The following is a 12,163-nucleotide window of genomic DNA, read 5'->3' on the forward strand; positions in this document are numbered from 1 at the left end:
AGCCATCTGTCCATAGCCATCCCAACTCATCAACTGCTTCTGCTTCCCTGGCTTATCCCTCCCTGTGGTCACTCCAGCTGTATTGCTGTAGCCTCTAGTTATGCCCTGCCCACACCTGGCTTGAGCCCACCTCAGACTTCTGTATAGCTTATTGCTTCACCTCTCTTGGGTCTTGACTTAATGTCATCTTCTCAGTGAAGCTTTCCCAGACCCTGTTTCCAATTGCAGCTCTTAACCCCTACCTGGCTGACCTTATCGTCCTTTGCTTTATTTTTTTCCATAACACTTACACTCTATGTCCATCTGGTATACCATCTAACTACCTCTCTGTATCTGTCTACTTATCTAGATAGTTATAGATAGGTGGATATATTGTATTTATGTAGTTTATTTTCTAACTCTCCTCACTAGGGTGTAATTTCTATCAAGACAAGGATTTTTGTCTATTGTATTCATTGCTGTATCATCAGTGCCTAAATAGTGACCGGCAACTAACTGATGCTCAACGTATATTGAATGAATGAATGAATAAATGAATGAGTGAATTAATCAGTTAATCAATTAAAGTGGAGAAAGCACAGCATGGGTTAAGATGATCAAGAAAGACATCATGGGGAAGCTATGATGTAACTTGGACCTTGAAAGACAGCCAGGATTTAGAGGCAGAGGGGAACAAAGCGTATGGTTTTTGTCCCATTAAACTAAAAGATCAATCTCTAAGAAAACTGTAAAAATCTCACACAGAGACATTAGTAGATCCTGAAATAAAAAATGAAAACTTTTAAATTGATCCCTTAAAACTATGTCTCCAAGCATTGACTTAAATTTTTGGAAAACTGATGTTGAGAACTAATTATCTTTTGATTATTCAATATACATGCCTTTCCTTTTGCTGTGTCCTGAGTATGAGTTCAATTTAAAATCTGACTCCTTAGGCCTGGCCACTTTCCATGGAAAATGATGCATATTGGGCCCAAATCTCTCATTTTCTTCAGCTGTCCAGGAATCTACCTCTAGCCATAGGAAAATGTGGGGAATTGAGAGAAGTGTCAGAGAAAAGCCACAAAGGTAAAAGGAGATGGGATGATATAGCCACAGAGGTGGGGCTGGAGGTGTTTTCACCTGTGAGCAGACAGTTCAGGAACCTGTCCCAAGTCTCAGTGCTGTCACGTCATAACTCAAGGGCTCGAAGTCACTGACAGATAGGACTATCTCCTGCACCCCCATGGTGCCTGCAGAGAGCATCACACATAGTAGTTGCTTTAATTGAGTCCTGGCCCAAGTTAGAAAGTGAAGGTAGAATCTCTACATCACTGGAAATAAATCTTCCCCGTCACGGAGTGGTACTCAGAGCCTACGCATATGAGGGACCAGGTAACACACACCTAACCATTCTGTTACACGGGAACTTCTAATCCAAAGTAGACAGATGTCTGAGGGACTCATCATTAAAGCCAAAGCCGTGCTTTTCTGGTGCAAATAAATTTGAGCTCATGGGGGAGATTAATTAATTTCAGAACCATTTAATCATTTGCTTCATAATGGTTCTATTTTACTTTTATTGATTGATCTGGAAATTTTTGAAGCATTTTTAACAGATGTCCTCTGAATTCTTCGGCTACTAAAGAATAGTTTCTATTTTACCAACTAGCTGTTGGCAATTCTGTATGTCTTTCCTCATTCCTTTCTTTCAAACCAAAATATGCCCTCTTGCAGTTAGGAGGAAAAAAATCCATTTTTCCTTTCAGCTGCCAAAGTGAAATTGTAAAGTGTTTTTAAAATGTGATTTCTATATTAAATAATTTGGAATCTGTCTTTAAAGTGCAAAATACTTTATTTCCTTTCTACTAAAAATATTCTTATGAAATTGATTTTAATATTAATTTATGTTTTTTTCTCTCAACTACAAGCTATATATTTATAATTCCAAAAATTCACCTTTCCTTTAAAAGGTGTTAGGTAGCTGTAGTTGAGTTGATATATTCAAGGTTTAGAGCTTTTACAGATGTTTTCCAAACGAAAAGAGAACCTCTGCTCTTGAAAACGCCTGGATTTTTACCTTCAATGTTAGACACAAATGGCATTGAATGTTTCCTTTCACAGGAGCTCATTACCATGATGCTGTTGGTGGATGTAGATCAGCGATTTTCAGCCGTGCAGGTCCTCGAACATCCCTGGGTTAATGTAAGTAACTTCCTCCCTTCCCTGTATTTACTCCGAACATTCCTTTCTCAAATTGCAGCTTTCCTAATGATGTTGCCTCCTTTTTAAAGTGTTGTGTTTGTGTCTGTTCCTCCCTCTCAAACATGCCAGGACAGTTACAGGATCTCAGCCTTGTTCCACAAGGGCCTCTGATGTATCTGTGCTGACATGTGTTCTCACGGTCCCTTGCACAGAGCATTTCATTTGATTCAGACGGGACTGCCTTCTACCGTGGAGGTGCACATGGTTGCCACCCACGGCCCCACAAACTGCATCCTATGGTCCAGATTAAGGCTGCATCCATCAATAATACAGAGCAGATTTTCTGAGTCAGTGCTGCTTTTGCATCATTTCTACCAAATATACCAGTGACCCAAGGGTCCCCGCATCAGAGTTGGAGTTCTCCAGTGCAGCACTTCTCAGACTTGCCTGTGCTCACAAGTCATCGGGGGTGGGGGGTGGGGGTGTGGGGGGAGGCTTATTAAAATGCAGATTGTAATGTAGTAGATGTGAGGCTCTGAATTTCTAAAAGCTCCCAGATGCTGCTGCTGCTGCTCTCTGAGTACAAGGTCTGTAGCTATGAAAGGATTCTCCAGAGCAGAGTCATTATTTTTTGACTCTCTCTCTCTCTCTCTACAACTGATTGAAACGATTTTTTTTGAATAACAATAATAATAAATACTTACAGAGTGCTTAGCTTATAGTGTCTTCCCAGGACCATTTAAGTACCTCACATACATTAACTGATAACCCAGGGGCTGTTGGAACCCCTGCTGACATGTGTGGGAGTTCCATAGATGGGTCTAATGGTTCTTGCTACCAGAATAGAAGACAGACATAGATTTGGATATAGGTACAGACATGGACAGGTATAAAATCGTTAGCTCATTGATATGAATTTTGCCAGCTGCTTCGAGGGATCTGGCTGTAAGATGAAGGAAACAAAATGTTCCACTTCTCTGAATTATCACTTCGGTGATTAGTCAGTGTATTTTCCCAAGGTAACTAATGACTGAGGACGAAGTGTGATTAAAAGCACAGTGTTGAGACAGACTGCATCTGAGGTGACAAGAGCTTGGGATCTTGTTCATGTTCTGCCACTTGATGCCCATGGGCCTAGGTTCCAGCACTTTACACGCCTGAACCTGGTTCCTCCCACCCCACTGGGAGGTTTTATATATATATATATATATATATATATATATATATATATATATATATATATGTATATGACAGAAGAATATACAGGAATGCGAGCGTGTATAGGTATACAGCTAAGGTTTGTTAAATATTTTTACATAGCAGAGCTTCCCAACTGGTGTACAGATGTGTGAAGATATTAATCCCCTCAGCCCTTGGGATAGTCAGGCAGGGCTGCCAGAGTCCAGGAGCTGTCACCTCCAGCCTTACAACCTTTGCATTTACCCCACGGTGCTGAACAAAAGTTATCCTTTTCTATGGAGTTGGAAAGGTTAGGAAGCATCTCATGTAAGCCTAATAATAAGCCTACCAGAGAGGCAGGGTGGGTATTATTGTACCCATTTTACAAATGGAAAGACTGAGGCTGTGATGGATGACTCTTCCAAAGTAGCTGTGCTTATGGTTGAGCCAGAATTTGCAGGCAGGTATCCTCACTTCAAACCCATTTCCTCTAAAGTCCTGCGCACCACACTGCATCACCCTCTCTCTGCTATACATGAAAGCACTGTGAATAGTGCAGAAGAGTGCACTATATGTACACCAGCATCATTATAATGATTGTTCACACAAGGTCGCAGTCTTTCCAGAGTAACTTACCTGGGTCGTGGTGCCTCTCCCTTAGACGTGCAGGGCGGAAGAGGCACAGGCCAGCTGCAGGCTCTCCTGGTGGCAGCAGCTGGTTTGGACTGATCTACATGCTGATTAAAAGTCCATGGTCCACAAACTGTCAAATTGCATGTTAGCGCTGGAAACACAGAGAGTGTGACCACACAGAATACAGTGGAAAATCTGAATTTGAAACACGGCCTTTGAAGGCTCACAAAGAGCCGTGGAGGAGAGAGATGACAAATAGCCATTTTAGATTTTGAAATACATTTTCATCAGAGGACCACCCCCTGTCGGGCCTGCTCTCCAGGAGCTCTGTCTGATACAACAGACAGTCACATGGCAGTTAGAGAAGAGCCACCCCAGCTGGCCTGTGTGGGGAGGGTGCCCTGGAAGGCTTCCCAGAGGAGGAGATGCCAGAGCTTCTTCCTGGAGGAGGCTGGGAAGAGATGTCCCGCAGAACCAGCTCAGGCAGGATATGGATAGTTGCTATAAGATAACTTTGTGAATGTGAGCGCATTTGTCTATACATGTGAGGGGCCTGGGGTGTTATTGGAAACAAAATAATCCCTTACCCTGATTCCAGACCAAATGACCCTGTATCAATATATTCCAACTCAGTTGGGTAGAGAAACAAAATTAAGAAGACTTCTGGCTGTTGCCTTTGAAAAATTAGGTTGTTTGTTTTCCTAAGGCAGCGTATGCATGTCTCAGAGGTAACTTTCTTCCTTCTCAACCTGCTTTGTGCACGTGGTCCCACTTTGCTGACAATTAGGTTCCACAGCTCCCTCTGGACCTTGGACTTCTGCTGTCATTTTAGTTTTCCCTCTCAGATTCCCTAAAAACATTTTTTAAAAGCAAGGATAACATTTAAGGCATTGTCTAGGAGATTTAAAAATTTTAAATACCCTTTAATATAATTCTAACAGACCTTAGATTCTAAGGGGAAAAAAGATAGCGATTTTAGCAAAAAATTTAACATATAAAGTGATTGCTTAACTTTTGAAATTACATAGTAAATAACTAAGTTAGAAAATTGATTATTTTCTTTATCTCAAAATAACAAATGAAAAAAATATGTATATAAGCATTCACAACCAGCATTTAGTGTTTGTTGAGGTCTCCGAGTGCAATAAATGAACAACCCAGCAATCAAAATAAATAAATTAGGAACGTAAAAGGAAGCCCATTTAACAAGACATGTTGCATTTGGCGACCAAATTATATCTGATCACTGCAGAGGGTGCTACCTAGGGGGGGAAAAGTAATAATAATTGTATGAGCCCTAAGGAAGTCGTCAGAAAGCTCTTCCCACGTTCCCATTTGTCCTAATTTTCTCTGTCGCATAAACGATGCCCTTTTCACCTGGCGCAGTTGGAATTAAAAAGGCAGTCTCATGAAACAGAGAGCAGAGCACAAGGGCAACAGAATAGAAAAATCTAGTCAGCAAAAGTCACTTGCTTTAACCTTACTCCAGGTGCTTCCTCTAGGCCCCCATTGATTTTGTATGCAGTCTCAGTGCTCTTTGGTATCCTGGACCTCTGCTCTGTCCTGGACCTCTGCTCTGTTATATATATGAATTTTACCTCTACTCTGTTATGGTGTCCTGGACCTCTGCTCTGTTATCGGAAGAGCCATGAGTGAGGCCTCTCAGTGGATGGTTCTAACCAGCCAGAAGGACAAAGGCAGCATAAGCGTGCAGCCAGGTGTCTGGGAGAGGGATGCAGACCCCCCAGAAGGAGCGCCAGCTCACCTTGGGTAACCTTGGGACAGTCATTTTACGCCTTTGAACCTGTTTTTCTGTCGGTGAAATGGGAGATAATAGAATCAACTTCTCAGGTTATGAGGATGGAGAGAGGATTTTATATCTGAAAGTCCTGAGCAGACAGTCTTAAGTGCTCATACGCTGTAGGTACTTGGTAAATATTTGGTGAATTTGAGTCTGAGGGAGGCCGAAACTCCATCATCTGTGGCTACAAGCTGATGAAGTGGAAACTGTGATCAACGCTGGTGTGTGAGAAACTTGATTAAGGTGGAAACCCCTCATCCAAAAAAATGATCCTGTTTGTGTGCTCCGAACTCCACGTAGATAATGTGATTATCAGCTTGTTGCGTTCTCCAGTGTCACAGCCATCTCTTAAGGTAGCTGCAAAGTACCGACAGGAATTGCCCTAGCTAAATTTATTTACCTTATTACTCATATAGTGGAGAACCATATGATTTAGGCACATATCATATGAGAGTGGAATAGGCAGTAATAATATATCTGGATCATTCCAGGGAATAGGGAGAAGGTTGACTCACTTTCTCCCCAAATGATACTTTGTTGGTAGAAAATGCAGGTTAGTGATTAAGTTCATAAGCTTAAATGACAGTTCCAAAGTGTTTCTTTTTTGATGTGTAATTAGGATTAAATTATCAGCAATCTATTTCAAATAGATTACTATTATTGGATTTTTATTTTCAAAGTTTTGACCTACCTTATCCCATTGTTATTCTCCTCATACCATAGATTGAAGGTCCATCTCAATACTATAATTCTACAAATCTGTGTTTTACCTTCAGTTTTTTTCCTGATGAGGAAACTGAGGCTCAAAGAAGTCTCTAGCACGAAGCTCAGTGGGGTCTCTAGCACGAGGTCCGATGCCTGGGTTTTGCCTTTAGAGATTCTGATCCTGATGGGCACAGGCATCTGGGCATTGGGAATTTTAAAAGCTCCCAGGTGACTATAATGTGAGACCAATACAGAGAACCTCTGTCCTACTGGAAAGGACTGGTTTAAATAAGTCAAGTGTAGTTACTTAGCTGGTGCAAGACTTACTATCATCTTCTTGGCCTTTAAATTTTATTTTACCTCCTTTTTCTCACGTACCTACTCTTTTGAAAAGATACTGCTAAGCCAAGATATTCAACAAGAAAAAAAGAACCCAAGGAAGAAGAAAAAACAAGAGCCTAGATAATATGTTTTTTATTCTATGCTCATAAAAATCAGTGCTACCCATACAAAAATATATAAGCATTCCTCTAATTGCTGTTAGAAATTAAGAGAATCCCCAATGATACTGTAATAATAAATAAAACCACTTATCAGTATGTGCAACTTATAAATAAAGTTGTAAATGATGACATGGAATTCCACTTTCCATTTGGGCATCTTACCCTCTCCTTTCTCTAAGGTGGATCTTAATTTACTTTACATTTTCTCCCCGAGAGCAGAGTGAATTGTAGACATAAAGGATACATGGGGCCAAGCTAAGAGATTCAGAAATCCTGGGACGTTGCACAGCTGGGGAAGGTTAACAAGAGTCGAGGGGGCACACTCTGGCCTGTGAAATGGACCCGCTACTGGAGAGTATGCTAATGTACCTGGGATTGTTTAAAACGAAGTCGGGATATTCTGGTAGTGAACTGCTCAAGACTGCCATGCTTCTCATAAATTTACAGCTATTATTAATACTAGAGTCTGGCACTGAGTAGACTGAAAACCAGATCCATGATTCAAAAACAAAACTCCATGAAGGGAGGAGGGTTTTCTAAAGCATGACCCCTGGAATGGTTTCCTGGAGGAAAGAGAGGCATTCACTCCGCTGAATGACTTCACAACCAAGCCCCCCAGCCCTCCTGACGGCTCACTCCTCCCCAACATCCGCTAGCGGAGCGGAGACCAGGAGGCTAGGTCTCCTCCAGACAGCTGGGAGGGTTCATTTTCCATTTTGCAAATTAGTTTTGTTCTTGTCAGTTGCAACGCTCTGCCAAGGAGTGGATGGGGATTTCTAAATCAAAAACCACCAACAAACCACAACCAGCCCGTGTCAAACTTCAGAAACTACTCCCGGAGACTACACACCAGAATGTATGGTAATAATACTAGAACTATTTGTAGCATACTGCCAGGTTTGTCACGTTTGGAAAATTCATAGCACATTTTTGGCACATAATCTATTCACAATAGTGGCGATGAAGATGTATATATAAAAATGTACGTTTTTAATGGCCCTATTTATTTTATTGATGCAAGATAGTAAGTTAGCTAAATCTCCATCATCAATCTGGATGCCTCAGGTACAGATTAGGGCCCTGCTAAGCCAGTTGCTTGTCTTTTAATCCAATTATGCTCAAAGCCTTTAAAATTGTTAGAGACTGCAGATTTTTTAGTTGCTGGGGTGTGTGTGTGTGTGTGTGTGTGTGTGTGTGTCTGTGTGTGCGTCTGTGTGTCTGTGTGTTTGTGTGTGTGTGCGCACTCGTGTATATGTGTTTTACCTTCTCTGGCGGAGGCACCTTAATTCATTGGGAAAAAAAATCCTGAAATGTTTTAAGATTTATGATGTCAAAAGCATCCCTGGCAACTTGTAAGGACTGTTTCACTACTTTCATTGCTTCAACATGAACTAATAACCCATGGAAGCTAAAACCTGCACTAGAATTTAAAGCTGGAGGCCTGAACCCCCAGGCCCCAGCATCTGAAAGAGTTGCTAGGAGTCTGACAGGAGATTAGGACCAGGACAGAGCTGGGAAATGGTAACAGAGTCCATTATGAGGTTGGTGAGAGAGCCAGCTTTTAGCTGGAAAACTGGCAGGAAAAAAAAAGAGCCAGGTAAAGGGAAATTTCTGGCAAAGATGGCAGTGGTGGGGATGTGAGGAGATGGGACTGCAGTAAGGGCTGATTCTCCCTCAGGAAGTTAAGTAGAGGCTGTTCCGATGGAGTCCCTACTGTCTGTTTCCTCCATATTTGCCCTCATTCAGTCACAGGCCCACACTGTGACCCAGGGCACCTTCCTGTCACCCTGTGTCAGCCAGGCCTTCTGGCACTGCCTGCTCCGCAGAGGATTCCAGAGCCCCGGCCCTCACGGGCCACATTCCCATATCCCAGATGAGTGGATGCCCAGCATCTCCTGGGCAGAGAAGTTTCTAATTTCTAACTACATTCCTGTGGGCCCCCTGAAGTGCTCAGCACCCCTTTTACTGACCTCTGTCCAAATGCTTCCCAGGCTCCATTAAAGCCCCGTCCAAATATTCTGTTTTTTTCAGCCCCAAATTCAATCCTCCTTACCATCATGTGACTTTCATCATGGAAAAGATGACTCATTGCATCCTTCCATTTCACAATTCTGGACCTCTTTTAGTAACCAATGCCCCTGATGCCCTTGACAATGCAATGCAGTGTGGTGGGAAGACCACAGAGTTCCAACCTGTTTCAGGCCTGACTCAGCCAGTTTCTAGCCCTGTGACCTTAAGCAAATTTTTTAACCTTGCAGAGCCTCAGTTTGCTCATCTTCAAAATGGGACTAACAATGCATGTTGTAGAAGGTAATCTGAGGACTAAGGAGATCATATATGTAAATTGTTAGCCACATAATGGTTATCTCATGTCACCTTCCTCTCCGTGCCTTTGTCTTTTAACTCTGCTCCCCTCCTTACCCTTTTCTCTCCTTACTATTTTATAATCTAAAGCTCATACAAATTGTTTTGCCTTACGTAGCCTGGAGCTCTATTAAGAGATGACTAGAAGTACCTGTATAATTTGGGGAGTGAGGCCCAGTGGGGCACCACTGTAGCCGGCTGCCCCCTTTCCTTCAGGCAGAACCCCAAATTGTGCCCGAGATACGACACTTGTGAGACTTTCAGTAAAGGCACATCCTTTCATCCCTTGTCCAATGTTTAACTCCTCCCCAAAGTCTGATTTAGATTCCAAGGGCTGTTGTTTCGTACACCATTAAAAAAAAAAAAAAAAAAGTGTTTTACATACGCCATTGAATTCACCCTTGTGTTTAAAACTCTAGACTGTATAATCCTAATTCTCTGTGGTTATCCTGCGACTTCTCTTTCACTTGTTAGAGTCAGGAAGTGAATAAAGGGAGGGTGGTCCTCCACACTTCCTGCACTTACACACCTCTTGTTTTTTAAAATGTTTTAAATGTTTATTTATTATTTATTTATTTATTTATTTATGGCTGTGTTGGGTCTTTGTTGCTGCGCGCGGGCTTTCTCTAGTAGCGGCGAGCAGGGCTACTCTTTGTTGCGGTGCCCGGGCTTCTCACTGCGGTGGCTTCTCTTGTTGTGGAGCACGGGCTCTAGACGTGTGGGCTTCAGTAGTTGTGGCTCGCAGGCCCTAGAGTGCAGGCTCAGTAGTTGTGGCGCACGGGCTTAGTTGCTCCGCGGCATGTGGGATCTTCCCGGACCAGGGAATGAACCTGTGTCCCCTGCATTGGCAGGCGGATTCTCAACCACTGCACTACAAGGGAAGCCCTACACCCCTCTTATTAAAGAGCACTGCTTTATTCCTAATTGAGACCAAGGCTTCCAGCTCCAGATGTTCTGGGGACTCATCTGTGGCCAGTTCTCTCCTGCTCTTTCAGGTTTCTCGCCATCACTCTCCCATGGAAACTCTTAACTAGAGGTGGAATGGTTGACTCATTGTTTGGCAAACATGCTTTGTGGCTTCCCACTCAGGCACATCTGTGCGCCAACATCACCTCCCCCGTCTCTACCTGTCAGTACACTCCCACCATCAAGGACCTGCTGGAATTCCGTATTCCTCGTGAAGTTTGCGCTAACTGAAAACACGTCCTGTCTCCTCTGAACTCCTGTGTTTCTAGCTGAGCCATGTGGCACACTGCCTGGTAACAGGTCTTTCTTATCTTATTGGTCTGTTTTACTGTTTGACGTGGGGTGTGCAAACTTTGCCTCCCAGTTAGCCCGCGAGGGTCTGGCAGACAGCGATCACTTCTTCTCCCCACCCTGCCATCCCCAACGCAGCCCTGCATATATAGTAGGTACTTCAGATGACCCTGTTTCCATTCCAAGTATCATCCCACTGGTACCCTAACTGACCTTCATTTTCTGTTTCCACAATACAGAATTTTTATTTTTTTAATTTTGAATACACTCTGCATCATTGGAAAGCCTCCTTCTTTTAGATTTGGTTTCAGATGTGACTCAATAAGCATAATAATTGTTCCTTCTTCTAGCCATTAATAAATCAGCCCAAGAATATCATAAATAAATCAGCCCAAGAATATCATAAATTGAGCATCCACTGTGTGCAGGGCACTGAGCCAAGTGCTTATATTAAAGATTACAGAAAACGTGGAAGATGTGGTACAAAAGGGCAAGAGTTCATTTATATATATATATATATATATAAAAACGTGTATAAGTTTTATATATATATACACACAGACACAAACACAATCACCTAACACCAAAAAGAATGTAAATAGTGCAAATATAAATAATGAGAAAAGGATTAGGAGTTTATGGAAGAACAATTTTAATGGATTGTGCTTAATAGGGGGAAAATGTTCTGGAACAGGTGATTTGGACCCAAGTTTTGAAGAGAAAGAGGGACCACAGGGTCCATAAGAGCAAAGCCCATGAGTATTTTTGGCCACTATTATTTCCCCATCAGTTACTGTAGTGCCTGGTCCAGCCAAATGCTGAAAAAAAGAGTAAATCCCATATGGAGAGACCAGGTTATGTAAAAGAGCAAGCATGCTGTGCTTGGAAAGCAGCAAATTTATTTTCTTGGGTGGAGCCAAGAAATTCCATGCAAAATCATGGAGAGGAAGGAGAGAAAGAAAATGATGAATGGCATTGAAGTCTTGCCAGGAATTTTGGTTTAAATAGATAGTAACAAACACTTAATTATTCATTCATTCACTTATTCCACAAATATTTATTAAGCATCTACTATGTGCCAAAGTACATGCTAAGACCCGGGGATTCTGTAGTGAACAAAACACACTCCCTGTCTTCAAGGATGATGCAGTCTCTTCATCACACACTAGTAAGTGGTGTTGCATACTTATGACTCTGATTCTTGTTATTCTAACAGTATTTAGCAAAGGAGAGAAATCTGTCCAGTCTCCATCATAGATGGCTCAGGCAGAGAGCAGAAGCCTTAGTTAAAAGGAGCTCCAATGCAGAATATGTCATAATAACAGATGATATGAAGGCAGCAAGGAGGATTTAAAACTTAAGGAAGAACTTTCCACCTGGAAGGTTGTCTGGGATTATAGAATGGATGATCGAGTAGCTGTAGCACCAGCTTGAGTTTATTTATGGGCTCCTGCCTGAGCCCAGGTCCGTCAGTTTCCCTTGGCTTTGGGTCGGTATGATGGGCTAAGAGGATAAAACTCTTGGGTTAGAAAAAAAA

General features: G+C 42.2%; 1 protein-coding gene across 4 annotated transcripts in view; it reads left to right on the plus strand.

The window, feature by feature from the left end:
• Positions 1–12,163, plus strand: part of DCLK1 (doublecortin like kinase 1) — a 331,791-nt gene that overhangs the window by 297,618 nt on the left and 22,010 nt on the right. For all 4 annotated transcript variants that reach the window (XM_057533165.1, XM_057533163.1, XM_057533169.1 and 1 more), the window contains exon 15: positions 2,104–2,184. In XM_057533165.1, the coding sequence (XP_057389148.1) occupies positions 2,104–2,184 (81 nt within the window). The remainder of the gene's footprint in view (positions 1–2,103; positions 2,185–12,163) is intronic.

Source organism: Balaenoptera acutorostrata, chromosome 18, assembly GCF_949987535.1.
Source record: "Balaenoptera acutorostrata chromosome 18, mBalAcu1.1, whole genome shotgun sequence".
NCBI classification, from domain to species: Eukaryota; Metazoa; Chordata; class Mammalia; order Artiodactyla; family Balaenopteridae; genus Balaenoptera; species Balaenoptera acutorostrata.